This window comes from Protopterus annectens, chromosome 3.part0 (assembly GCF_019279795.1).
Source record: "Protopterus annectens isolate FY-2018-M chromosome 3.part0, PAN1.0, whole genome shotgun sequence".
Classification (NCBI taxonomy): Eukaryota; Metazoa; Chordata; order Ceratodontiformes; family Protopteridae; genus Protopterus; species Protopterus annectens.
In genome coordinates, this window is record NC_056731.1 from 634,451,461 (window position 1) to 634,477,250 (window position 25,790).

At 42.5% G+C, this 25,790-nt stretch overlaps 1 protein-coding gene across 1 annotated transcript in view; it reads right to left on the minus strand.

Annotated features, from left to right (window-relative positions):
* KIAA0895 (KIAA0895 ortholog) overlaps positions 1–25,790 on the minus strand; it is a 778,550-nt gene that overhangs the window by 523,513 nt on the left and 229,247 nt on the right. Inside the window, exon 3 of the mRNA XM_044065032.1 lies at positions 17,754–17,897. Within this exon, the coding sequence (XP_043920967.1) occupies positions 17,754–17,897 (144 nt within the window). The remainder of the gene's footprint in view (positions 1–17,753; positions 17,898–25,790) is intronic.

A 25,790-nucleotide genomic window follows, 5' to 3' on the forward strand; every position in this document is an offset into this window, starting at 1 on the left:
GCCTGAATGTTACCTTTATGCCTTATGCTATGAGAGGAGTGTAAGGGTGACATTTGGTGCACCTTAAATCAACAGTAGCCTTTGGTATACTGGCCGGACGTCAGGCTTCCACGGCAGGAAAGCCCATACATAAGGAATACTGCAGCAGTGAATGTAAGGATATTATTTGTTTCTTATTGTTCCCCTCCTGACATCTGTTTTTTGTTTCCTGTTTGGCCTGAAGTGGCAGGGGTTACTTGTTTTACTTTTTAAAAGGAAAAGGGAGTTTTGAGATTCGTAAAGGGGAGCTTGAAAAATCATAGACACTTCCTGAATTAACTTCAGTCTTCATCAAATTGTTTGTGGAGCACAGTAGCAGAAAGATAAAACAAAATCTCCTTTTTAAAGGAGAATTCAAAATGCATGACTTTACTTCATCAACAAACTTTTGTTTATGCACCCAACCACACCTCATCAAAGCAGCAGTAGGAGCAGTGGCCCTAGGCAATGTATCTGTAAAATAATACACACACTATTCAAAGCATGTTTAGATACTTGGGGAAAGATTAAAAACAATGCAACTTAGAAAGGAGTTACCTCCTGAAGGAAGTGTGGCAGAGTATTCCCTTAAACTTTCTGAAAAACACAGAATAAACTTCCACAAATATTCTTGGTAGTTACAAATTCTGCAAAGTCAAAGTGAAAGAAGAGAAAATTATTTTACCAAATATGTCTAATATCCTACCTTCTTTATTCATGGGTGAAAGGTGTGTATTTAACAACAGTCTATTTCCAGCTGGAGAACAGATGAAACTAGCCCACTGGATCAGCAAAAAAAATAAATAAATAGTTTGAGGTACTTTATACAGTTTGTCTGCCTTTTTGCGGATTGATGGTTGAGAATCAGAATTACTACAGACCACATTAAACACACGTTCTAAGGATCGCAAAATGGGAGGAATGAGAGTAGAATGCTTTATATCTACTTGTAACATATAATATCTCCCCAGTTCCAGGTGCAGCATCCACTTAGTTATCACAAAAACACCCAATTCATCCTGGAAATAGCTTGTGAGAAGGAAAATTCTCCAAGGGAGGTAGAGAGGAACAAGTTTCCTCAGAATCATATATGGGCTTGGGAATCTGCTGGAGAAGAAGCTTTGTTTCTGTCAATGCCAGAATCCTGACATACTTTGCACAGGAATTTATTTACTAACCATACCCTCTAGTAGACCCGCGGTGGTGGTGCTGCGGTAGCATTGTCGCCTCACAGTAAGTCGCTGCCCGGTTCGATTCTCAGCTAGAGCGTCTTCTGCGTGGAGACATGCGTGAATGGGCGTACCTTCATTGAAGGTTGTGCATCAGGGCTGGTAACTCAGCACGTAAAAATCAACTACCAATCATTAGTAGACCGGAGTTCCGCTGTGGCGACCACTAACCGGGAAAAGCCGAAAGACACAACAACAACCCTCTAGTAAGGATTTCTGGGCATCGGGATTGATAGCCTGTAATAATTTCCTGGCTAAGGTAAGAAAATCATCTCTACAAACAGACACCATGTTGTGAGAAGAACTATGTCTAATCTTTTTTTATTTTTTTACTTTTTTTTTTTTTTGCAGGTAACACCCTGGAAGAAAACAGACTAGGTGATGGCACTTCAGCCCTGTTAAGAGGGCTCTATCCCTGGTTACCCAAAGAAGCATCTCCTAGAGCATCTCCTAGACCCAAAGAAGATGATTCTCCTATGCCCATATCAGAAACTGGAACAGCTGAAGAGGATGTGGCTGATCTCTGCTCAATGGTGGCTGAAAGGACTATACCAGAGGAAAGTACAGTCATGTACACTTACCATAAATGTAGATGCTCAAGTGTATTCATTGTTGCAGTCATTACATTTGGGTTATCTGCTTGCAGTAGCCCTCAGTCAGCCTGATTAACAAAGTCTTGGGTCCTGCGTCGGTTGCTGTCCCTTCTTCCATGACGTCAGGTCGTTAGGGGTATAAAACATGCAGCCGACGCCATTACATCAGTTTTTCTTGCCCCAGATGTCAGGTGCCCTCCTAATGGGAAGCAATTAAATCTAAAATACAAGGACATACCTCCAACAAAAAAGCAAATACACCAAAAAGCTTTTTGAGCATAGTAAATGAGAGTACAGGTATAGCCAAAAGAAGAAAGGGGGCTGGAGGGAGGGTAACCAGGACTTAACAGTGAATGCACTTGAACATCTACATTTATGGTAAGTGTACACAACTGTACTATGTTCTTCATGTTTCACTGTTGCAGTCATTACAATTGGGTAGATTCCCAAAGCTAAGGCTGGGAGGAGGAATTTAGATGGAATTAGGACCAGCTATAAGGCCTTGCAAGACTGCAGTGGCAAAACCAGCTCTGGATTTAGAGAAAATTGGCAAATGATAATGCTTGGTGAAAGTATGTACAGAATTCCATGTAGCAGCTTCTAGGATGTCCCTTGTAGGGACACCCCTGAGAAAGGCTGTAGAGGTAGATGCAGCCCTGGTTGAATGGGGTCTGATGTCCTGTGGGATAGATTTTCCATGGTGCTCATAGCAGAAGTGAATGCAGTGGCCTATCCATTTTGAAATGGTTTGCTTTGAAATAGCTTTCCCCTCTGTCCCTGCAGCAAATGCCACCAGCAGTTGTTCAGATTTCCTTTGAGGTTTAGTCCTGTCCAAGTAGAATCTAAGTTGTCTGTGCACATCTACGGAATGCAGTAACCGTTCTCCTTTGTTCTGTGGGTTAGGAAAGAAGGTGTGCAAATGAATGGACTGATTAAGATCCACACTGGATACCACCTTGGGCATGAAGTAGGGATTGGTTCTGAGGGACACCCTGTCTGCATGAAAGATGATGAAAGGCTCCACTGCCATAAGGGCCTGTAACTCAGATACCCTTCTTGCAGAAGTGATTGCTAAAAGGAAAGCTGTTCTCCAGGAAAGGAATTTTAAATCTGCAGTAGCAGCTGGCTCGAAAGGAGGAAGAGTGAGTTTCTCCTAGACAAAGTTAAGGTCCCAGGCTGGAGTTGGAGCTCTCCTCGGTGGCCTTAAATTTTTGGCCCCTCTGAGGAACTGCTTGAAAAGTGGGTGAGAGAAGAGGGGAGGCTCTGTGCTATAATGAGCTGAAATAGCTGAGGCATGAATTTTGATGGAGGAAAAGGACAAGCCTTTATGAAGCATCTCAATCAAATATTGTAGAATCTGAGGTAAATTGGGCACTGCTGCACTCATCTCTTGAGATTGGTTCCAGGTACAAAATCTTTTCCATTTTGCAGCATGAGATTTTCTAGTACTAAGCCTCCTAGCCTCTAAAATGATATCCATCACTGATTTACTGAGGGGTGGTAAAGGAGAGATTAGGTAATTAGCCAGGCTGCTAGGTTCAGGGTTGGCAGCTGAGGGTGCAGAATCTGATTCTCCTGCTGAGAAAACAGGGAAAGAGTCAAAGGCAAGTGCCACGGGGCCAAGCGTGACACTGCACAGGAGGAGGTACCAGTGTTGGCGTGGCCAGTCTGGTGAAATTAAAATCGTACTTGGATTGTCCTGTTTGATCTTTAGTAGTACCTTGGAGAGCAGAGGCAGAGTAGGAAAGGCATAAACTGATAGGTTTTTCCAGCTGAATGACAGACCATCCACTTTCCAAGCTAGTTTGTGGGAATCCTTGTGCAAACTTTTTCCAGCTGATGGTTCTGGGGGGAGGCAAACAGGTCTATATCTGGGCTGCCCCATTTGCTTGTCAACATGTTGAAAATCCTTGGTTCCAGTTTCCACTCGTGTGGATCCATGAGGTTTCTGCTTAGTCAATCTGCCAGTGTATTTAGTTTTCCTGGCAGGAATTGAGCTTGTAGAGCCACTTGGTAGCTCAAAGCTGTGTTCCACAATGCCATGGCTAGTCTGCAGAGGGGGTAAGAGTGTGTACCCCCCTGCTTGTTTATGTACCACATGACCATGGTGTTGTCCATCTTTACCATTAGTTGTCCTGGAAGAATGGGGTCCTTGAAGGTTGTCAGAGCATTCTGTACAGCTAACATTTCCTTTTGATTTATGTGTAGGTGCATTTGACTTGGGTTCCATTTGCCCTGAATGCGCTTCCCTGCCAGGTGAGCCCCCCATGCATAGTCTCATGCATCTGTTGTTAAGGTGTAAATGGCAGGGGGTAGTGTGAATGGTAGTCCCTTGTTTTGGTGGCAGGCCTCTGCCCACCTATGGAACTCTAGGTGTAGGCAAGGTATGATAGGAATCATAGCTTCTAGATCCTGTGAATGTTGACACCATAGGCTTTTGAGATACCACTGTAGTTTCCTCAAATGTAGCCTTGCATATGGAATTAGAAGAATGCAGGAGGCCATGAACCCCAAGGCTTGCAGTATTTGCCTTGCAGATAACTGGGTTTTTGTGGACACTTGTTTGAAGTAGGTTGTCAAATAAGTCCGTTTCTCTGGTGTGAGGAAAGCCATCTTGGAAGTTGTATTCAAGCTTGCTCCCAGGAATATAATTTGTTGACAGGGTACCAGGTGTGATTTCTTTTCGTTTATGGTGTACCCCAGACAAGTCAGTACCCTTTGAACAAAGGCCAGATGATTCAAAAGTATGTCCTGGCTTTCTGCCTGAATTAGACAATCATCCAGGTATGGATATATTTGAATATTTCTTTGCCTGCAGAATGCAATGACTGGAGCTAGACACTTTGTGAATACCCTGGGTGCAGTAGATAAGCCAAAGGGCAGTGCAGAGAACTGATAGTGCATATACCCTGCTTTGAAGCGTAGGTATCTTCTGCAAGAGTCTCTGATAAGGATGTGCAGGTATGCTTCTTTTAAGTCTACTGTTGCCAACCATGTATCTTTGCCTAGCATAGGAAGCAGCTTATGAAGAGTCAGCATCTTGAATTTTGGAATCACCAGAAAGGTATTTAGAGTAGAAAGGTCCAGGATAGGACGCCATGTATTGCCTTTTCTGGGTACCAGAAAAAATCTTGAATAGAAACCTTGTCCCTTTTCCTCTTCTGGTACCAAATGAATAGCCCCCATGCTTGAGAGAGAGTACTTGATTTTGGGTCTCTGCCTACTGACTTGGGGGTAGATCTGGCCACCCGCTTGGTGTTGGTAACGTGTGGAAGTGAAATCTGTATCCTTGGGACACTATATTTAAAACCCATTTGTCTTGGGTAATGAGCTCCCAGTTTTATGCCTGCAGACCAATCTTTCCGCCTAAAGGAGCATTCGTTTTAAAAGCAAGTCGTTGAGATAGTTTTCCATAGGGGGGAGTCTTACTATTCCCTGATTTGGGTGTGGAAACCCCCCACTGCTTAGTCTTGTGTGTCCCCTGGAACTGAAACCTGAGGTTTCTGCTGTGTCTGGGTTTGGCTTGAGAAGACCTTGAAGGGGCTGGAAAAGACCAATTCTTAGAGGGCCAGTGCCTGCTAAATCTAGGAGTCTGAACTTGCAAGAAATCTTTAACAGTTTGCATAGATTTAGCTTTATCTTCCATCTTTTTAAGACCTTCCTCAGCCTTGTTGTCAAACAGGCGGTCCTGATTTAAGGGAGCATCCAACAATTTAGCTTTAACATGATCAGGCAAAGATTGCTCCTTAAGCCAAGCATGCCTTCTGAGCACAGACCCAGTAACAGCAGCCCTGCAAGAAGCCTCTAATGAATCAAATCCACATTGCAAAGTATGTTTTCCAACCTGTTTAGCAGAATACATTAAATCCTTTCATTCTTTATTTTCCGCACAGTCAGGAATCAACATCATTTTCTGTTTAAGCAATCCAATAACATGTTGCTGATATTTTAACTATGAAACTGGCAGTTTAAAGCCCTAATGGCCAAGGTTGCAGAATTGTAAACCTTCTTACCCCATCTATCCAGCGCCCTGGAGTCTCTATCAGAAGGGGTAGGATTTTTAGCAGTAGAGGCCTTAATGCCCTTGGGTCCCTGTGAAATATTCTCTGGGTCTGCAACAGGGTTCTTAAAAAGGAACTTGTGTGAATCAGGAACCCTGTAATATCTGTCAGGTTTTCTGGCAGCAGGAGGCAAAGAATCAGGGGCCAAACTAGATTCTGAAAAAGCATCATCAACAATGTCTAGTACAGGAGGGAAAGCTAAAGGCCTGTGCTGAGGCAGGAGTAAGAAATCCCTAAGCCTCTTTTTTGAATCAGAAAAATCTTGGCTTTCCCAGTGGAAATGGTCCCTTAGAGTATGTAAGGTTTCACCAAAAGAAAAATCCTCTGGAGGGAAAGCAGAGGGAATAGAGTCTTCTGCATCAGAATCCTCATAAGTAGATAAGGGCAAATCCAGATCATCAGAAGAATAAGAAAAATCAGAATCCTGGTCAGAAGATTCATAAACAACTTCAGTCTTAGATCTCTTAGAAGGGGGAGGTTGGATTCCCCTGATTAGAGTAATAAGATCTTCAGCCATTATCATTTGTTTTTCTAGGCATAGAGGCCTGAGCATGCGGCCTGGGCGTTTTTTTTTAGGCATGGTTCGAGATTTAGACCTAAATGAAGAAGGAGGTGTCAGTTTAATATGCAAGTCCGTAGGCCTTGATACACCCTCAGAAGCCGGTGCCTGCACAGCCGCTCTGGACCCATCTAAGGTAGAGACATCCGCGGGTTCCATAGTTGAAACATCTCACGGCATACCGGACTCCGAATGGGTCTCAGTAGAGGCCTGTGAAACAGAAGTAGCAAGTATCAGGGGGCTGCGGAAACTGCCTCACTGAGTACTGGCGAACTGGCGACTAGCTTAGGAGAAACGTCATCGGCAGTTTTGGACCTTAGCGGCCTGTCTCTGTCTTTATCTTTGCGTTTTTTTGAAATCCCGGCAGTCGGATGGCTAACCGACAACATTTCTGGATAATTAAACAGAGTGCACTGATTAAATAAAGCACAAAACCGACAGCAAGGTACATCGTGGTCAGGGCCTAGGCAAGGAATACAGTACGAATGAAAATCTTTATGAGGTATTTGCTTTACACAAGTAATGCAATTATTAACTTTTACTGACATTGGTATGGAGCAAGAAAAAATGTCCCCAATGGGGTACTTAGCTTTAATTGACGACTTTGGTTCTGAAACTCGAAAACGAAAATTGCAGGAGTTGGCTGATCAGCACTTGCGAACTGCTTCTGCTTCGGGCACCGCACGGCAAGAAAGACTGATGTAATGGCATTGGTTGCATGTTTTACACCCCTGACGACCTGACGTCATGGAAGAAGGGACAACAACCGACGCAGGACCCAAGACTTTGTTAATCAGGCCGACTGAGGGCTAATGCAAGCAGATACCCAAATGTAATGACTGCAACAGTGAAACACGAAGAACATCCTGGAGAAGCAAGTCAGTGGTCTGGTGAACAACATTTGGCCACTACAGGTTCAAATCAGTAACAGATGAGGCACAATGGTGGCTGGGGCTCTTTACTGTGTTGTTTCCTCTTTTTAGGCATAGCAAGAGAAGAGCCAGCAGGACCAGAGTAAGTATCTATGATGCAGTCTAGAAAGAGGTCCAAATGCCAGTAAGCAGTGTGCCGAAATGAGTCAGTCATAAATTAAGTTACACATTTACACTTCCCCCACACAGTCCCCTTTCTGTAAAAGCATAAGCATAAAACAAAATTCCTGTCAGAAACAAAACACAGAAAAATTAACAAGTAGGTTGTAATGAAGTGTACACAAGCATTAAACACATTAAAAAAGTTTTCAGCACTATCAAAACATTTTTCGATCCATAAATTCACACACTGAGATTAAAGATTTACATAACCAGTTCATTTTTAGCACAAAACTAGCCCCCCCATATAGAAAATATGGGTCTATATTACAGTGTCAAACTCTCAGGAGTTGTAATCTTAGCCAAACGTAGTAGTCCCTGACAGGAAACTGCCAATATTGTGAAAATATAGAGATATTCTTATAGGGGAAATACAGGTTTTTGTCACCAAATAAAAAAAATAACATTATCTTCTTAAAAGGACAACCATTTCTATGTGGAAGGGTTCCCCTGTGGGGACTTATCTGCCAGAAATTAAGCTTGAGGCCGACTGCTGCTCCTGTGAAGCCCCAGAGCTGCTTTCTCTCAAGATGGCAATAAAGTACTGAAATTGTCTTCACTTTGATCATGAATACCCCTTTCAAGGGGCAAGATAATCAGCAGTCAGACTGAAGGTGTGAGATGGGGCCACGATTGGTGAATCTACCCCGCTGTTGTATCCTAGGCAGAATATAACCCATATAACCTAAAGGATACTGCAGCAGTGAGAATGATGAACATCCCAGGAGACCAATAACCGCTCCATAGATCTAGCTGCAAAGGAAATCTCAAAGATGGTAAGAACTGTCTGTAAGAGTCAGTAACCTCAGTGCCAGATAAAAAGTGTTTTTTGTTTTTTTTTAAACAAGAAACATCTTTGCTAAATTATCACACTGACACAGACAATCAGGTAAATGAAAACAAACCATATTAACATGATTTAAGGTGCCAACATTGTACATCACAAACCATATTGACATAATTGTAGTTGCAAACATACGTCACTTGCAATCTATTCAGTCATTGTCAGTCAAACAGTACATAGCTCATTTAAATCTTGCCTTCTTTTAAACCTCATTCCTCCTCTGCATGCATTATTCCTACAATTCCCATTTTTTCCTACGTAATTTCTTCTTATCCTTTTCTAAAGATTCCATTTCCAGTTGCTTTAGCTCAGTATATTCACTACTTCTAGTAAAGCTGGTTTAGACTTTGATTTACATTTTCTAGTAATTGACGTTTTGGCAGCCACCATAATTAGACTCAGCAAGGCCTTATATGTCTAGGCACATCCAATTCTGTATCATAGCTCAAAAAAAATCATTTCTTGAGTTACACCGAGATAAAAAGTGGTTTTGAGGTAAAAAAAAAAACACCCTGACAGTCACCAAAACCAACTCCTGCCCATAACACACATTTTATACAATAATATTTGAAAGCTCAAAACACAGACTAAAACAATATGCTTCCACAAGCATCCACAGTAATAAACCCCCCAATTCAAAATGGCAGTCCAAACAAAATATGTTTTTTAGCATAAATATAATATTAGTTTCATAAGAAAGAAAGATGATTTTTCCTTAGAAAAATAAAACAGTGGAAAGTTCTTTCCAAAAGGGGAATTATCTGCCCAAATTTAAAAGATTTATCTGACCGTCATTTCCACAAACCCATAGAAAGAACAGACTTCTGCAGCAAGAAAACTCTGAAGCTTTTGGCACTCTAATTGCTTTTTTTAAGGGACTCTGCTTGAGTTCCTTACAGTTAGAGCACATGGTAGGTGCCTTTTATCTTTGGCATATCGTTAGCAGGATATAACTTGAATAGTTAAGACTACTGCAGCAGTGATCCAATACTGAACATCAAATAATTACCACTCTTCTGCAGACTCCTAAGTAAAATCACTGACTCACCTGGGCAGGGTTCAACATTTGCCCAAAAAGAGACTAGCTGGACTTGGCAAACTGGGTTATTCAGACAGAATCCTGCTTGACAGTTTGGGTGCTTGAAAGGTTCCCTGAAGCTTTGGAAGCTGGCCAGCTGTTACATTTTTGGCAGGATATAAACCATAATAGCTAATGCTACTGCAGCAGAACATCTTCTATGGCTTTTGAAACAATGCAAGTCCCTTCACGTGTTTAATAGAAATCTTGACAAGTACAAGACTACCTGTACATTTCAACCGAATGAAGAAGCCATTAGACTTCTTGAAATCTATTCGGTCATAAGCTTGTTAGTGAAACGATGAACCTAAAGGAAAAAGTCAAGTGTTGAAGGGTTTCAAAGCTTTTACAAGGGCCACTGATCAACTGATGAAGCATGAGCAGCTAGGTGAGAAAAATGACTGCCGTCAAGCATGGAGACTTTGAACTGTTGAAAAATTGTGACTGCTTCCAATGAGATGAAGTCGCAACCATTCTCTTCAAAAGTAAGCTCTTAATGTGTTTTTTAAACAAGAAACATGTTTATTAAATTATCACTTATAACATAGACAATCATACTTTCATATAAATGAAAACAAACCATACTGAGTTGACACAATCCTAGCCGCAAGATACTGCTATAACCCCCAGCTGCAAACATTATACATCACTTATAATCTAGCCAGTCACTGTCAGTCAAACATTACATAACTCATTCATATCCTGCCCTCTTTTAAACCTCATTCCTCCTCTGTTTGCATTATTCCCACAATTCTCATTTTTTCCTATGTAATTTGCTCCTACTCTTTTCTAAAGATCCCAATTACAGATGTTTTATCTCTGTTATTATACTCGCTATTTCTAGTACAGTTGTTTTAGACTTTGATTTGCTTTTTCTAGTAATTGCTTTTTTGGCAGCCACCATAATTAGATTCAGCAATACCTTACTATGTCTAGGCAATTCCAATTCTGTAACATAGCTCAGAACAATCATTTTCCTAGTTACACCAATTTGCTCACACAATATCTCTGATACAGTGGTTTGCAGGTCATCTTTAACATCTGCTAACTTATTACACTCCCAGAAAATATATATTCCCAGTTACCTCTTTCTTCCCCATTCTCCAACATGTGCTATCTACCTCACGAAAAATTCTCTGGAGTCTACTTGGGCTATAAAAATATCTATGTAAACATTTCCAGGCAAAAATCCTAAATCTTCTAGATTTTGTTGCATATCTGGGAGACAAACATATACCCCCCCCCATTGTTTCTTTGTGAATTACTTATCCAGTCTTTCTTCACAATCCTTTCTAACCTCCACTGGTTGATTCTTATAGTTATCAAGCAATATTTTACATGCACTACTAATTATTCATTTTTTAACAGTAGCTTTTGCTCTAGATTCTACTAAAAACTCTACAAGTGCTGGCCTTTCGTTTAGGACCCCCCTATTTCTTTCTCTTTGCCTATACTCTTATATCAATACTTGAAGGGGAAGGAAATCTCTAACCTGCAGTAAATTAATTATTGGTATCGTCACATTCTATTACCTTTCCCTCTCCAGTTATTTGCTCCCAGTACTTTAGTTCCTTTGCCAGTTTTCCCCAATAAATTCCTTCCCCCTCTTGCCTATTGTCTGTATCCCCAAGACTCCCTGAGATGGAAGCTCCTTGGAACTTCCAAGTGACATAAGGGACTCAACATATTCCAAAAGACCACCACCATAAAAAAAAAAACTAAAAAACGATGCATAAAAACAACAGGATACACTGATACATAGTAGCTTAAGGGAAATATTAGAAAACATTTTGAATAAAAAAAAGGTAACAATATTTCTGTAAGGGAATTCATTAATACACTGCCCAGACATAAAACAATTCTATTAAAAATTTAGAAAATAAAAAGTTATGTACTCACCATAACATTCCATCTGTGTTGTCCATTTTCATTCTTCCTCAATTTATGGGTTCAGATCCAATCCCTCAGATCCGACTCGACTGTGCAAAAGTTCATGACAACTAGAAATCTCTCAAGCTATTCCTTACCCACAATGCACCAATCCCAAGTACCTCAAATCTTGTTTGCTAATATCGGCAGAAAGTATCGAATTACAGAGACAGGAGACTATATCTAGAACTATGTACCAAGGAAGTGGCATAATCAAAAACAATCGCTCTTCCAGGAGACTACAGGGCAGTGGAAGGGGAGTTGAGGAAGAATGAAAATGGACAACACAGATATGGTAAGTACATAACTTCTTTATCTGATGTTGTCAATTTTCATTCTGTCCTCAACTTATGGGACAGAGTCCCCAGCTACCTAAATCTCTGGGTGGACTCAAGGAAGGATATTCCTGAGCACCACTGGACCAAATGATGCTCTACCCCTGGAGACCATATCCAATTTGTAATGAGTAACAAATGTATGGGGAGTAGCCAAAGCTGCTGCTGCACAAATGTCGTCCATGGAAGCTCTAGATTGTAAGGCCGATGAAGTAGCCATGGCTCTAGTGGAATAAGCTCATAATGGTTTCGATAAAGTAATGCCCAATTTTTTGTATATATAAGAAATACAATTCATGAGCTAAAGTAATTCTGGCAAAAGTTTTTTTTAGTTTCATGTCAGAAAATGAGACAAATAGCTGGTCAGTTTTCCTGATATTTTCTTTTTTGTGTGGGTAAAAATGTAATTGCCCGTGGCATCCAATAAATGCAACATGTATTGACCTTTGTTAGAAAATCTGGGGAAGAATACAAGTAAATTGATAGATTGATTAATATTAGCCCCAGAAACCACTTTTGGGAGAAAGGAAGCATTGGTTCTTAAAGTGACCCTGCCTTTATGAAAGATCAAATAAGGCAGTTCCGAAGACAAGGCCGTAATCTAGGAAATTCTTCTGGCAGAAGTAATGGCTACTAGAAAAATTGTTTTCCAAGAGATGCTTGAGGTCACATTTAGCTGCAGGTTCAAAGGGGGGGTTAAGTCAGTTGCTGAAGAACCAGATTAAGGTCCCGTGGGAGAGTAGCATCTCTAATAGGAGGCCTCAGAAGAAGAGTCCCATGCAAAAAGGTTTTGCATAGTCTATGGGAGGCACCAGAAGCCATAAGCGCCTTCAAATCCTATGCTAGCTGGACCTTCACTGCAGAGGTGTTAGCTCCATATTTAAAAATTAAGGCTAAAAATTCAAGGACACTATGCAATGGAGCTGAAAAGGGATCAACGTTATTTTTGTGTGCCCAGTAAGTAAATCTTCTCCACTTACTGGAGTATAGAGTTTATGTGTAGATTGTTTATGTGAAGATAAAGGTATTTGACAGACTGGAGAGAACAGCATAGGTTGTATGGATATTAATGGAATTGGAAAAGTCAGGCAGTCAGCATGAGGCTAGACATGTCTGGATGAATCTTACCTGTCGGATGAGACAGGAGGTCTGGGTCAGATCCTGAATCCATGGTTGGTGGAGTAAGTGAGGCCAAAGGAAGGGGAACCAAATCTATTGAGGCCAAAAAGGATAACTTTGCTCTTCAACATGGCAAATTTCTACAGAAACTTGGAAATTAGCAGGATTGGTGGGTAGGCATAAAGAAGGCAGGGGAACCAACTGTGAAGTAGAATATCCCTCAGTGATTCCCCCTTTGGGGGATAAGGGCAAAATAGCTGCTGCACTTTTTCCTTAGGGAAGAAGTGAAAAGATCACAGCAATGCTGGCCCCACTGACAAAAAAAATCATATCCACCACATTTTTGTTGAGAGACCATTCGTGAGGTAGAAGAATGCACCTGCGCAGCTTGTCTGCTATCACACTGGACTTCCCCGAAATGCGCACTGCAATGAGAAAGTGATTGGATGAGACCTCCTATTGCCACATTCTGAGTGCTTCTCGACACAAGGGGTGAGATTTGGTCCCTCCTTCTTTGTTGATTTACAAAACTACTGACATGTTGTCTGTTTGAACTACAATCATCCCTGAGGGAGAGCTTCTTGAAAGGCATGCAATGCTAAAAGTGCTACTGTCATCTAAGACACTGATATGCAAATTGGCCTCTTTCGGGGATCAAGTGCCTTGGACGGTCTTCCCCAGGTAATGCCCCCCCCACCCTAGCTGGGAAGCATCCATAGTCACTATGGTCTTGGGCTGAGGGGGAATGAACGAATGGCATGTAGAACCTCTTCTGAATGAATTCACCACTTGAGCTCACTCTTGCAAATCTGAGCAACATATGTCAGGGTTGCATTGACCATTATGTGGCTAGCATCCATTGTAGAATCCTCATGTAAAACCTGGCTAACGGTACTAAGGTATTTCTGCTGCCACTGATCCTAGGGCCTAAAGAAACAAGCAGGCAGAAATTATGGTGCTGCACATTATTTTCATGACCTGTGTTCTTAAGGTATGAACACTTAGAGGAGACACTAAAGCTATCATTGACTGTGTTGAAAAATGCTTCTATAAATTCAACTTTTGAATTGGTTCCAAGTGAGACTTTTCTTAGTTTATGGTTATCCCCAGATAACAGCACGTCTGAAAAAAATGTTTTTTGCCAATTACTTTAAGCCTGGTCAAGGAGGTAATGAGTCAGTTGTCTAGATATGGAAACACTCAGAATCCTTGCAGTCTCAAGTGAGCTGCTACTACTGCCATACATCTGGTGAACACCCTGGGGCTGTGGTGAGACCAAAGGGCAGAACTATGAATTGGTAATAACTGGCTCCCAGCCAGAAGTGTAAGTACCTTCTGAACTGCTTGCTCATCTTTATGTGATAGTATGCATCCTGAAGGTCTAACGAGCACATTCAATCATCCTTTCCCAGAAATAGGAGAATGAACTCAACTGTGACCATCTGAAACTTGGTGCATTGAACTGGTTTGTTCAAGCTGCTGAGATCCAAGTTTGGTCTCCAGTCCCGTTTTCTTTGGCACTAAAAAGAATCACGAGTAAGTTCCAGATTCTATCTGGTCTGGCAGAACGTCTAGGCTGACTCTTTTTTTCTAGAAGCTTTTGTATCTGAAGTGCTGCTTGCTCCCTCTGATTGGGTGGAACATCTGGAAATTTTTTGAGATTGGAGGAGAAAGGGAAAAGGGTATTACATAACCTCTGGAAATGATCTTCTGCACCCATATATCTATTGTTATTTCTAGCTATGCTCCCTGATGCAGGGATAAATGACCCCCGATTGCCTCCAGAGGGGGACAATCGGGACTCCTTTCAGGAGCTCTGCAAGGGTCTGTCGAAAAAAGAATCTCTGGACCACTGGTTCTGAGAGCCATCTCTGCCACGAGGTTGGCATTTACTACTAGAGTTCCCCCCCTCTATCCCTGGGGGAACCTCCTCCAGCTGTGTCCTGGAAAGGACCCTAGGACTTTTTGAACCACATTCTTCCAGTGCCTCACTGATTACTGAAGAAGTATCTTTGAGGTGTGGAAAAATGTACAACCACAGCAGACAAGGTCTTTAAGTCTTTTTCACACCTGGATAAAGTGTCCTTAACTTTGGAGCCAAACACAGATATTCCATCAAAGGGAGCACTGATGAACAAAGACTTGAAGGGCTCCACAAAATCACATAAGTACATCGAGGCATGCCTCCTTATGGAAACGCTGGAACCAACTCCCCTTGAGGTTCCTTTGGCCGCATGTGAAATTAACCTCATGAAAGAATTGGAAACTGATTGCAGGGCAGCCCACTGAGAAGTAACAGATGCCTGTACCTCATCAAAACGAATCCTGAATGGGCAACAGAGAGTTCCTTGATTAGGTCTCTCTTTAACCTGTTGAAATGTGCCAAACAGTTCAGAGTCCTTAAGGCAAATGTCGCTAAAGCACAGACACGCTTCCCAAACATGTCCATTGCCAGATACTCCTTGTTCAGTGAATGGACACTGGAACTCTCTTCAGATGGTTCCTTTTTAGTAGCATCAACAGGCACCCCTTTTGTCCAAAACTGTCTGTCTTCTGTTGCTGTTAAAATTTATTCTGGTCTCCAGGGGATTGGCTCAGTGGTGTCCGGGGTGTTCCATGTCTGCAGAAAGATCAAATCCATGAGGTAATTGGTGGGCGGAGTCACCCAGGAGGTAGCTGGGCCAGTGCCAAATGCCTCCAGGGACACAGACTCCTCAGATGAAAAGTTGCTGGACTTTCAGCCACCTCTCTGCTTTAGGATTTAAGGACATCTCCAAACTGGACATCTTCAGAAGGTGACTGTGGGGACCCTTCACCTTCATCAAAGTCTGTACCTTCTGTGATGGACTCCTCGGATGAATCTAAGTGCTTCCTCTTGCATGATGTCTTCTTAGGAACCTCCTCAGTATCAGAAGAGGTGGGAATACCCTGCTGGGAAGCCTGGGGTTTCAGCATCAGCTGTCCCTATTAAGAGGATAGATGAGACTCCAAGCAAAGAGGGATGGCAAGCCTGTAGACTGAGGATCCAAGGGGAAGGGAACCATCTTTTTCATGGATGCAGACAAGGCTCTCTCCATAACCTCAAAGGTAGACCCCCCCCAGGCAGGAACAGACCGCCGGGTCAGTAAGGGCAAGCCTCTGGACCAAAGTTCCTCCCCGCTCCAAGAAGAACTCCTCTAAGGCTGAAGTCAGAGCCAAACTAACCCATGCCAAGGTCCAGAGGCAAAGAGATGGCTCCAAAAACGTCAGAGTCAACTGTGACACCATGGACCCGATAGGGTAGCTCCGGCTCTGAGAGCTCTCCAAATCCAATGGATCAGATGCAGATGGGCCCAGACAACCCAGATCCAGTATCTCCAAGACTGGGTATGAAGTCAGTGAAGGAACTTGCAAAGGGGATGGAGTGGCAGGTCGGATCTCTTGACCCAAATGGGTAGGAACCAATAGGATGCTTGACATGTTCTGTGCCAACAGAATCCTTCTCACTAACCTCTCCACATCTTCTTCCATAAGGCTCCTGGAAGAGCAGGTGGGCACAATGGAAGGAGACCTAGGTCTCTACAAAAAAGGAGAAGGAACCTTAGATGGAACAGGATCCACAAAGGGAGAGCATCTGCTCCTTGGAAGTAGCGTTGATGGAACAATGGAATCCAATGTTTTTGGTGTCTGATCTGGAGAAGTCAGATCCGATAAGTGCTTAGGCCTCAGAGTCGATTCCAATAGCCCTTTTGTCATTTGTTTTGGATCTGAGTGTTAAGTCGGATCAGACAATTTGGTAACTTTCTTTTTAGGATCCAATGAGTCAGATCCAAAAGAGGTAATTTCTTAGACTTTTTCAGACGATTTAGTAGAAGCTGTCGAAGTATTGAGAGATACAGTCTTCTTTGTTTTCTCAGGGGACGCTCCAGAATAGGCCTCAGAAAAAGAGGAAGGAAATACCCCTTTGAGAATCAATTTATTCTTTCACTCCACCAGAGCTCTAGGTTTGAAGAAGTGACAAATGGAGCAGTCCTTCTGGATGTGGTTGGCCCCTAAATAATAAACACATAGAGAATGTACATCCAAAAGCGGCATCTTGCGATCGCATTTTGTGTATTTTTTTTTTAAACCAGATGGTTTCTGTGCCATACTGACACAGAAAAAAATTATTTTGTAAGGAAAGGACTTTTAATAGATAGATCAAATACACAGTGTGTGTGTGTGTGTGTGTATATATATATATATATATATATATATATATATATATATATATATAATTTTTTTTAAAGGAAAAGAGGGTAAAAAGGGAAAAAAAAGACTACCAAAGATGGTATTTAGAAAGGAAGAAATATGATCTATAGTGTAAGGAAAAGGACAGAGTACTAACTATAGTACGGAAGAAGTACAACGAGGGAAAAATACAGATGGCTTTAGACAAAAGGGTAGGTTTAAATAGTAATTAGACTGACAAAAGGAGAAAACTGAGTTTTAAAGACATGAAAAATTTGATTTACCTTTAAATTTAAGAGTCGCTCGAAAGCACCGTAACACCACGTCTTTCACTGGAAGTGGCAAACAAGATCTGAGGTACTTGGGGTTGGTGCACTGTGGTAAGGGAGTAGCTCAAGGGTTTTCTGGTTGCCATGAGCTTTTGCAACGGCTGAGTTGGATCCGAGGGATCGGACCTAAACACATAAGTTGAGGACAGAATGAAAAATGAGAACATCAGATCAAGATGTTTGTTAAGCAGGATCAGCAAATTAGCCAAAAGTGGGAGAAAGAGGTGGCCTTTATTGTCCACGTTGCCCTTGTTTTCTGTCAAAATCTGTTTCCAAATTGCATAGACATCTGGAAATATGATTAGACATTGTTTATTTAGAGCTCTATATGAAAGATTTTAAAAAACTGAGTAACAAACCTCGCCCAAACATCCTTCTTTCTCCATGTATTTTCTAACTTGGTTCCAAATACGACTCTTAGGAAGCAGCCTTCCACCATTAATCATCTCAAACTTTTCATAGCTGCCATATTTCTCCAGTGTTCTTTCCATGATCCTGACAGCCTGTAAGATAACAATTAAACTTGAATTTACAAACCTCACTAATATGCATGGTTCAATAATAAGCACCAAGAAATAAAAATACTCAGAGTTTTGTTGTACTACTCATATTAACCATTTCATAGCAGTTAAACAGATAGGTTTTATCACAATACTACTGCAATACTCTAGCTGCAAGAAAACTAATAATTAATCAGTGCAGTACCCAGTGACACAAAGGTAAAAATATCAGTTCACATGAGCTATCATTAGCTTGAGTTGAAAAAATAGCCCAGAAAACCACACTGATGATCAAACACAGAAGATACAGTAAACTTACTACCTCTCACACTTATGTGTTACTTCATTTATATACCCTGCTTTGGGTATGTTGTTACTATTCTGTTAAGATATCAGGTCAAACCCATCAGTGCACAGGGATTCTACTGTCATCTCTAACCTCAACATCCAAGGAGGTTAAAAGATTAAACAGCAGCTCCAGATGAGCTGTGGACTACATTACGGTTCAAACTAGATAGCAGTGTTCAGGCAGCAGCATCTGCTGGTCATTAGCACTGCTGGTTTTCATATATTATTGCAACAACTCACATATGGTTCAGGAAATGGTCTTAAGATAGTCCCTTTAGAATAGCTTTTGACTGGTATGACTTCTCTGAGGAGATGCCTACGGCATTACCATGAATGAACAGCAGCATAGGCATCGCTATATGACCTTTGTCACTACCATCCTGAAGAACTTCATGCATGGGAAGCACAGGTTAGGAAACAATGACTCAAATGGTATTTGTGCTTTTTTCATAATAACCATTCTTTAGAATAATATGCTGTCATGGTCCAGTACAAACCGGGTAGACTGCTGTGTGGTGATTCGATGTCAGGTGGACACAGTGGTGGGATGCATTGTATTACGCTGCTATGTTTGGTGGAATTCTGCAGGGACCTGTTATGTGCTAAGATTAGACTGAACCATTTCAGGGTGCCAGCATGCGTTCTGATATGTTACTGACTGTATAAGAGTTATACATCTGCGTGAATTTATTTTCTTATGTGTGTAAGAAACACATCTGCCTGCTTCCTGTGAAGGAGGTTATGGGATACAGGTATGGAACTCCAAGTTATAATTTTTGTTCTGGCACTTTGCCCTCCACATGTCACAGTTTGCTGTTGTGATCCTTTTCCTTTCAGCATTAGGAGAACAGGAATAAACAATGTAGGTTACTGCATGATGCAGGAGAATAGGGGTAAAGCAGGGTTAGTTGTACTAACATATGCTGACCTGAAATATAAATATCTATTCCACCAACTGCACATATTCCTTTGCAGGAACCTTTCCATTGTGTCTCCTCCTTGCAGGTAAGAAAGTACACTTATGCAAGCTGCACTTACCCTCACAGTAAATGTTCAGATTTCTCACTGCTTCAATAGGCCTTAGGCTAATTGAGTTAATTACTAAAGCGTGTCCAACTTGGGAGGAAGAATAAGGATCAAGGAGCCCCTGTAGAATAGTCCTAGCAAAGCCAGTTCTTAACCATGAAAAGGAATCCAGTTTGCAATATTTAGCAGAAATATGAACAAAGGACCAAGTTGCTGCCACTGGAATGTTTCTAAAGTCTACCTCTTTCCAATATACAATCATAGATACCAAAGCTCTAGCAGAATGTGCCTTGAACTGATTTATCATGGTGAGTATAACCAAAAGGCAATATCTGAAAACACCCAGCTTGAAATAGTCTGTTTTGACATGGATTGTCCTTTCTTTGTCCCATCATAAGAAATAAACAGCTGATCAGCTTTTCTAAAGGACTTAGTTCTGTCAAGATTTTATCGGGCATGCTTATGAACATCCAGAGTATGTGGAATCATTTCTCCCTGGTTCAGATGATCTAGATAGAATACTGGGAGATTAATGGCTTGATTGAAAGTTAACTCTGAAACAAGCGTAGACATAAATGAGAGATTTGTTCTTAATGTGACCCTGTCTCTTGGAAGAGCAGATGGGGTGCACCCACCATAAGAGCTTGCATCTCAGAATAGAACAGGATAAGGCTGTGGGAGACTGCGCCTTAACTTTTCCTGGAATAGTTATACTATGGTGGGAATAGCAAATAAACAATAGCAGAGGACAGCCATCTTGATATAGTCTGTTTAGACATGGGTCAGCCTTTCTTAGTCCCAGCATAGGAAACAAACAGCTGTTCAGCCTTCCTAATGGACTTGGTTCTGTCAAAGTAGTATGTGAGCTGTCTGTGCACATCCAATCTATGTAGAATCCATTCTCCATTGTTAATTGGCTCTGAGAAGAAAACTGGAAGAATGATGGCTTGATCCAAACTAAAATCAGAAACAACTTTAGGCATTAATGAAGGATGTGTGTGTGCAATGCATCCCTTTCCCTGTGGAAAACTAGATAGTGTTCACTCACCATGAGAGCTTGCAATTCAGATATTCGCCTTCCAGATGTCAGAGCAACAAGTAAAATAGTTTTCAAAGTAATGAACCACAAGTCAGCCTGAAAGGCTGGTTGAAAAGAAGCTAAGGTCAGTTTTTCTATAGCAAAACTGAGATGCCAAGGAGGATGAACCTGCTTGCATGGAGGTCTCATGTGCAACAATCCTTTCAGAAGCTGTCTGACCACAAAAATAGACAAAAGAGGGGAATCCATGGGCAAACAAGCTGAGATGGCTGCAACATGCACCTTGATGGAAGGATTCGACAAGCCATCTTTAAGTAGCTCACATGAATATTTCAGAAACTACAGTTGTGTACACTTACCATAAATGTAGATGTTTGAGTGTATTCACTGTTGCAGTCATCACATTTGGATTATCTGCCTGCAGGTAGCCCTCAGCCGGCCTGAATACCAGAGTCTTGGGATTTCTGCGTAGGATGCTGTCACTTCTTCCATGACGTCAGGGGTATAAAACATGCAGCCGATGCCATTACATCAGTTTTTCTTGCCCCAGATGTTAGGTGCCCCCAAAATGGGAAGCAATTACATGGTATGGAACACCCCAGCAAAAAGCAAATACACATGATATAAGATATGCCAAACAAATAAGCTACGTAGAAGTAAAGAGAAGTCAGGGGGCTGGAGGGAGGGTAACCAGGACTGCAACAGTGAATACACTCGAACATCTACATTTATGGTAAGTGTACACAACTGTACTATGTTCTTCATGTTTCACTATTGCATTCATCACATTTGGGTTGATTCCCAAAGCTAAGGTAGGGAGGTGGTAGTTAAGAAGCATTAGGGATGGCAATCAGGCCCTGTAAGACTGCTGTGGCAAATCCAGCTCTGGATTTAGAAAAGATAGGTAAGTGGTAATGCTTGGTGAAAGTGTGTACAGAGCTCCAGGCTGCAGCTTCCAGGATGTCCCTAGTAGGGACTCCCTTGAGAAATGCTGTAGAGGTTGATGTAGCCCTAGTGGAATGTGTTCTGATCCCCTGTGGGGTAGGTTTCCCATGGAGTTTGTAGCAGAAATGGATGCAGTGTACTATCTATTTAGAAATGGTTTGCTTTGAAATGGCCTTGCCCTCTGCCCCTGCAACAAAGCTGACAAGCAGCTGGTCAGATTTTCTGAAAGGCTTAGTCCTGCCCAGATAGAACCTGACCTGCCTGTGCACGTCCAGGGAGTGCAGGATCCTTTCCCCTTTATTCTGAGGATTAGGGAAAAAAGTTGGAAAATTAATGAGTTGGTTTAAAGCCACACTAGATACCATCTTGGGCATAAATGATGGGTTGGTCCTGAGGGAAATCCTGTCTGCGTGGAAGATAATGAAGGGTTCCACAGCCATAAGGGCCTGCAATTCAGACACTCTTCTTGCTGAAGGGATGACTAGAAGTAAAGCCGTCTTCCATGAGAGGAATTTTAACTCTGCTGTGGCCGCAGGTTCAAAGGGCAGAAGCGTGAGCTTTTCCAATACAAAGTTAAGGTCACAGGCAGGAGTGGGAGCTGTCCTGGGGGGGGTCTTAAATTTTTGGCTCCCCTCAGGAACTGTTTGACCAGAGGATGAGAGAAAAGGGGTAGCTCAGTATTATAATGAGCTGAGATGGCAGAGGCATGAATCTTAATTGAAGAGAAAAACAGGCCTTTGTGGAGCATTTCTGTTAAGTAATCTAGTATATGAGGTAAGTTGGGCACACTTGTGTCCATTCCCTGAGACTGGCTCCAGAAGCAGTATCTTTTCTACTTTTCCAAATAGGATTTTCTAGTACTAGGCCTCCTTGCCTCACGAATGACACCCAGCACCTGTTTACTGAGAGTTGCTGGTAGAGAAGTCAGTGGATGAGCCAGGCTGCTAGGTTCAGGGTCTGTAGCTGAGGGTCCAGAATCTGGTCTGCCTGCTGGGACAGCAAAGAAGGAGTGTGAGGTAGGTGTCATGGTGGCAGCACTGTCAGACTGCGCAAAAAAGGGTACCAGTGCTGGCGTGGCCAGTCTGGTGCAATCAGGATTGTTCTTGGCTTGTCCTGTTTGATCTTTAGTAGAACCTTCGATAGGAGGGGCAGAGGGGGGAAAGGCATATACTGAGAGGTTTTCCCAGGTGAAGGACAGGGCATCCACTTTCCAAGTTTGGCTATGGGGAGATCTGGTGCAATATTTGCTCAATTGATAGTTCTGAGGGGAAGCAAAAAGGTCTACCTCTGGTGTCCACCAGCTGTTCCTCAAAAGCTTGAATATTATGGGTTCCAGTTTCCACTCATGTGGGTCCATGAGATTTCTGCTTGAGTCGTCTGCCAGTGAATTTAGTTTGCCTGGCAGGAACTGAGCTTACAGGTGCACTTGGCTGCTCAAGGCTGTGTTCCACAGAGCCATGGCTAATCTGCAGAGTGGGTAGGAATGGGTCCCCCCTGTTGTTTATGTACCACATAACTGTGGTGTTGTCTGTCTTTACCAATAGTTGTCCTGGAAGAATAAGGCCTTTGAAGGCTATCAGAGCATTCTGTACAGCTAACATTTCTTTTTGATTGATATGCAGGTGCATTTGCTTTGGGTTCCATTTGCCCTGAATGCACTGCCCTGCCATGTGAGCCCCCCCCCCCCCCCATGCATAGTCTGATGCATCTGCTGTTAGGGTTTGGGCGGCAGGGAGTAGAGTGAAAGAGAGTCCCTTGTTGTGGTTGCAGGCCTCTGTCCTTAGACAAGGAATGATAGGAATCACTGTTTCCAGGTCCTGAGAATGCTGACACCAGAGACTTTTTAGGTACCACTTGAAGTTTCCTCATATGCAGTCTTGCATATGAAATTAATAGAATGCAAGAGGCCATAAACCCCAGGGCTTGCAGTACTTTTCTAGCAGATAGCCGGGTTTTGGTGGCCAGTAGATCAAAGTAGTTTGTCAAATAAATTTGTTTCTCTGGAGTGAGGAATGCCATCTGGGAAGTTGGGTTCAAGCTTGCTCCCAGGAATACAATCTGTTGACTGGGTACCGGCTGTGATTTATTTTTGTTGATGGTGTACCCCAGTGAAGTTAGAAGTCTCTTTACAAATGCCAGGTGCTGTAGTAGCAAATCCTGACTGTCCGCCTGAATTAGGCAATCGTCCAAGTATGGGTAAATTTGAATTCTTCTCTGCCTGCAATATGCAATGGCTGGAGCTAGGCACTTTGTGAATACCCTGGAAGTAGTAGATAAGCCAAATGGAAGTGCAGAGAAATTATAGTGCATGGAACCTGCTCTGAAGCGCATGTATTTCCTGCAAGATTCCCTTATGGGGATGTGCAGATAAGCTTCTTTTAAGTCTAGGGTTGCTAGCCAGGAGTCCTTGGCTAGCATAGGAAGCAACTGTTGGAGAGTTAGCATTTTGAATTTTGGAACCACCAGCAAGGTGTTGAGACTAGACAGATCCAGAATAGGACGCCAATAATTTCCTTTTCTGGGAACCAGAAACAGTCTGGAATAAAAGCCTTGTTGAATAGCCTTGATACTGAGAAGAGAAAGTACTTGCTTTTGGGCCTCTGCCCACTGGTTTGAGGGGAGGTCTAGCCATCCGCTTAGGGTTGGGAGTGAGTGGAAGAGGAATCTGTATCCCTGGGAAACAATGTTTAAGACCCATCTGTCTTGGGTAATGCATTCCCAGTTTTTGGCATGCCGGGCAAGTTTCCCTCCTAAAGGTGCAAGAACTTGGGCAAGGCTTGGAAAAGTTAAGGATAAGTCATTGTGCCATTTTACCATAGGCTGGTGGCTTACTACTCCCTGTTTTGGATGTGGGAGCACTCCACTGCTTAGACCTGTCCATAACCGGAGACTGAATTCTTGGTGGTCTGCTGCCCCTGGGCTTGGACTGAGAAGGCCTGAAAGGGACTGGAAAGGACCAGTTTTTCGAAGGCCAATGCCTACTGAATCTAGGTGGCTGCACTTGTAAGAAATCTTTAACAGTTTGCATAGATTTAGCTTTTTCCTCCATCCTTTTGAGGACTTCTTCTGCTTTATTGCCAAACAGACGCTCTTGGTTTAATGGTGCATCTAGTAATTTTGCTTTGACATGATCTGGCAAGTTTTGTTCCTTAAGCCAAGCATGCCTGCTAAGAACAGACCCAGTGACAGCAGCCCTGCAAGATGCTTCTAAGGCATCAAACCCACATTGCAAAGTATGTTTACCAACTTGGTTAGCAGAATGCATATAACTCTTGCAAATCTTTGTGTTCTGCACAGTCAGGAATCAACATAATTTTCTGTATAATTAGTTCAATAATATGCTGCTGATACTTTAACATATGAAACTGGCAATTCAAAGCCCTAATTGCCAGAGTATCAGAGGTGTATACCTTCTTACCCCATCTGTCTAAAGCCCTAGAATCTCTGTCCGAAGTGGTAGGATTTTTGGCAGTTGTGGCCTTAATGCCTTTAGGTCCCTGTGAAATGGTCTCTGGATCTGCAGAAGTATTCTTAAAAAGGAATTTGTGGGAGTCAGGTACTCTGTAGTACCGGTCAGGTTTCCTGGGAGCTGGTGGCAAAGTATCAGGGGTAAGGCTGGATTCTAAGAAGACATCATCTAAAATTTCCAGAACAGGAGGGACAGCTAGAGGTCTGTGCTATGGCAAGTCTAAAAATTCCTAGTCTCTTTTTGGACTGAGAGTAGTCCTGGCTCTCCCAGTGGAAATGCTCCATGAGGGTATGCAGGGTTTCACCAAAAGAAAAATCTTCTGGAGGGGAAGCAGAGGGAATGGAGTCCTCTGCATCAGAATCCTCATAGGTAGATAAGGGTATGTCCTGGTAATCAGAGGGATCAGAGTACTCAGATTCCTGATCAGAAGGAAAATCAGTTCTAGATCTCTTTGAGGGGGAAGGCTGGCTTCCCCTAATTAAGATAATGAGGTCTTCAGCCATTCTAAGCATTGTTTTTGTGGCTTGTGGGCCTGAGAATGTGCTTTGGTAGTCGGTTTCCTAGGCGTAGTGCGAACTTTAGGCATGAGAAAAATTTGGTTTGAAATGAAGTAGTCAATTTAATATGAAGATCGGAAAGCCTGAATACACCCTCAGAAGGCGGCGCCTGCACAGCGGCTCCAGACCCATCCACAGGTTCCATAGTCTAAGAAGCATCTTGCGGTATACCGGACTCCGAATGGGTCTCTAAGTCCTGCAAATCTGTAGAAGTGGGTATCAGGGGCTGTGAAAGTGCCTCACTGAGTACCGGCGGACTGTCGATTAGCTTAACGGTAGCGTCGTCGGCAGTTTTGGACCTATGCGGTCTGTCTCTGTCTTTATCCCAAGACTCTGGTATTCAAGCTGGCTGAGGGCTACCTGCAGGCGGATAACCCAAATGTGATGACTGCAATGGTGAAACACAAAGAACATGTGCTGCTTCTCTTTCAGGACCCTTGTGATTGGCAAAACACCAACAAGAAAATTTCTTCCATTTGCCAATATAAGAAGTTTTAGTAGCTGGTTTTCTT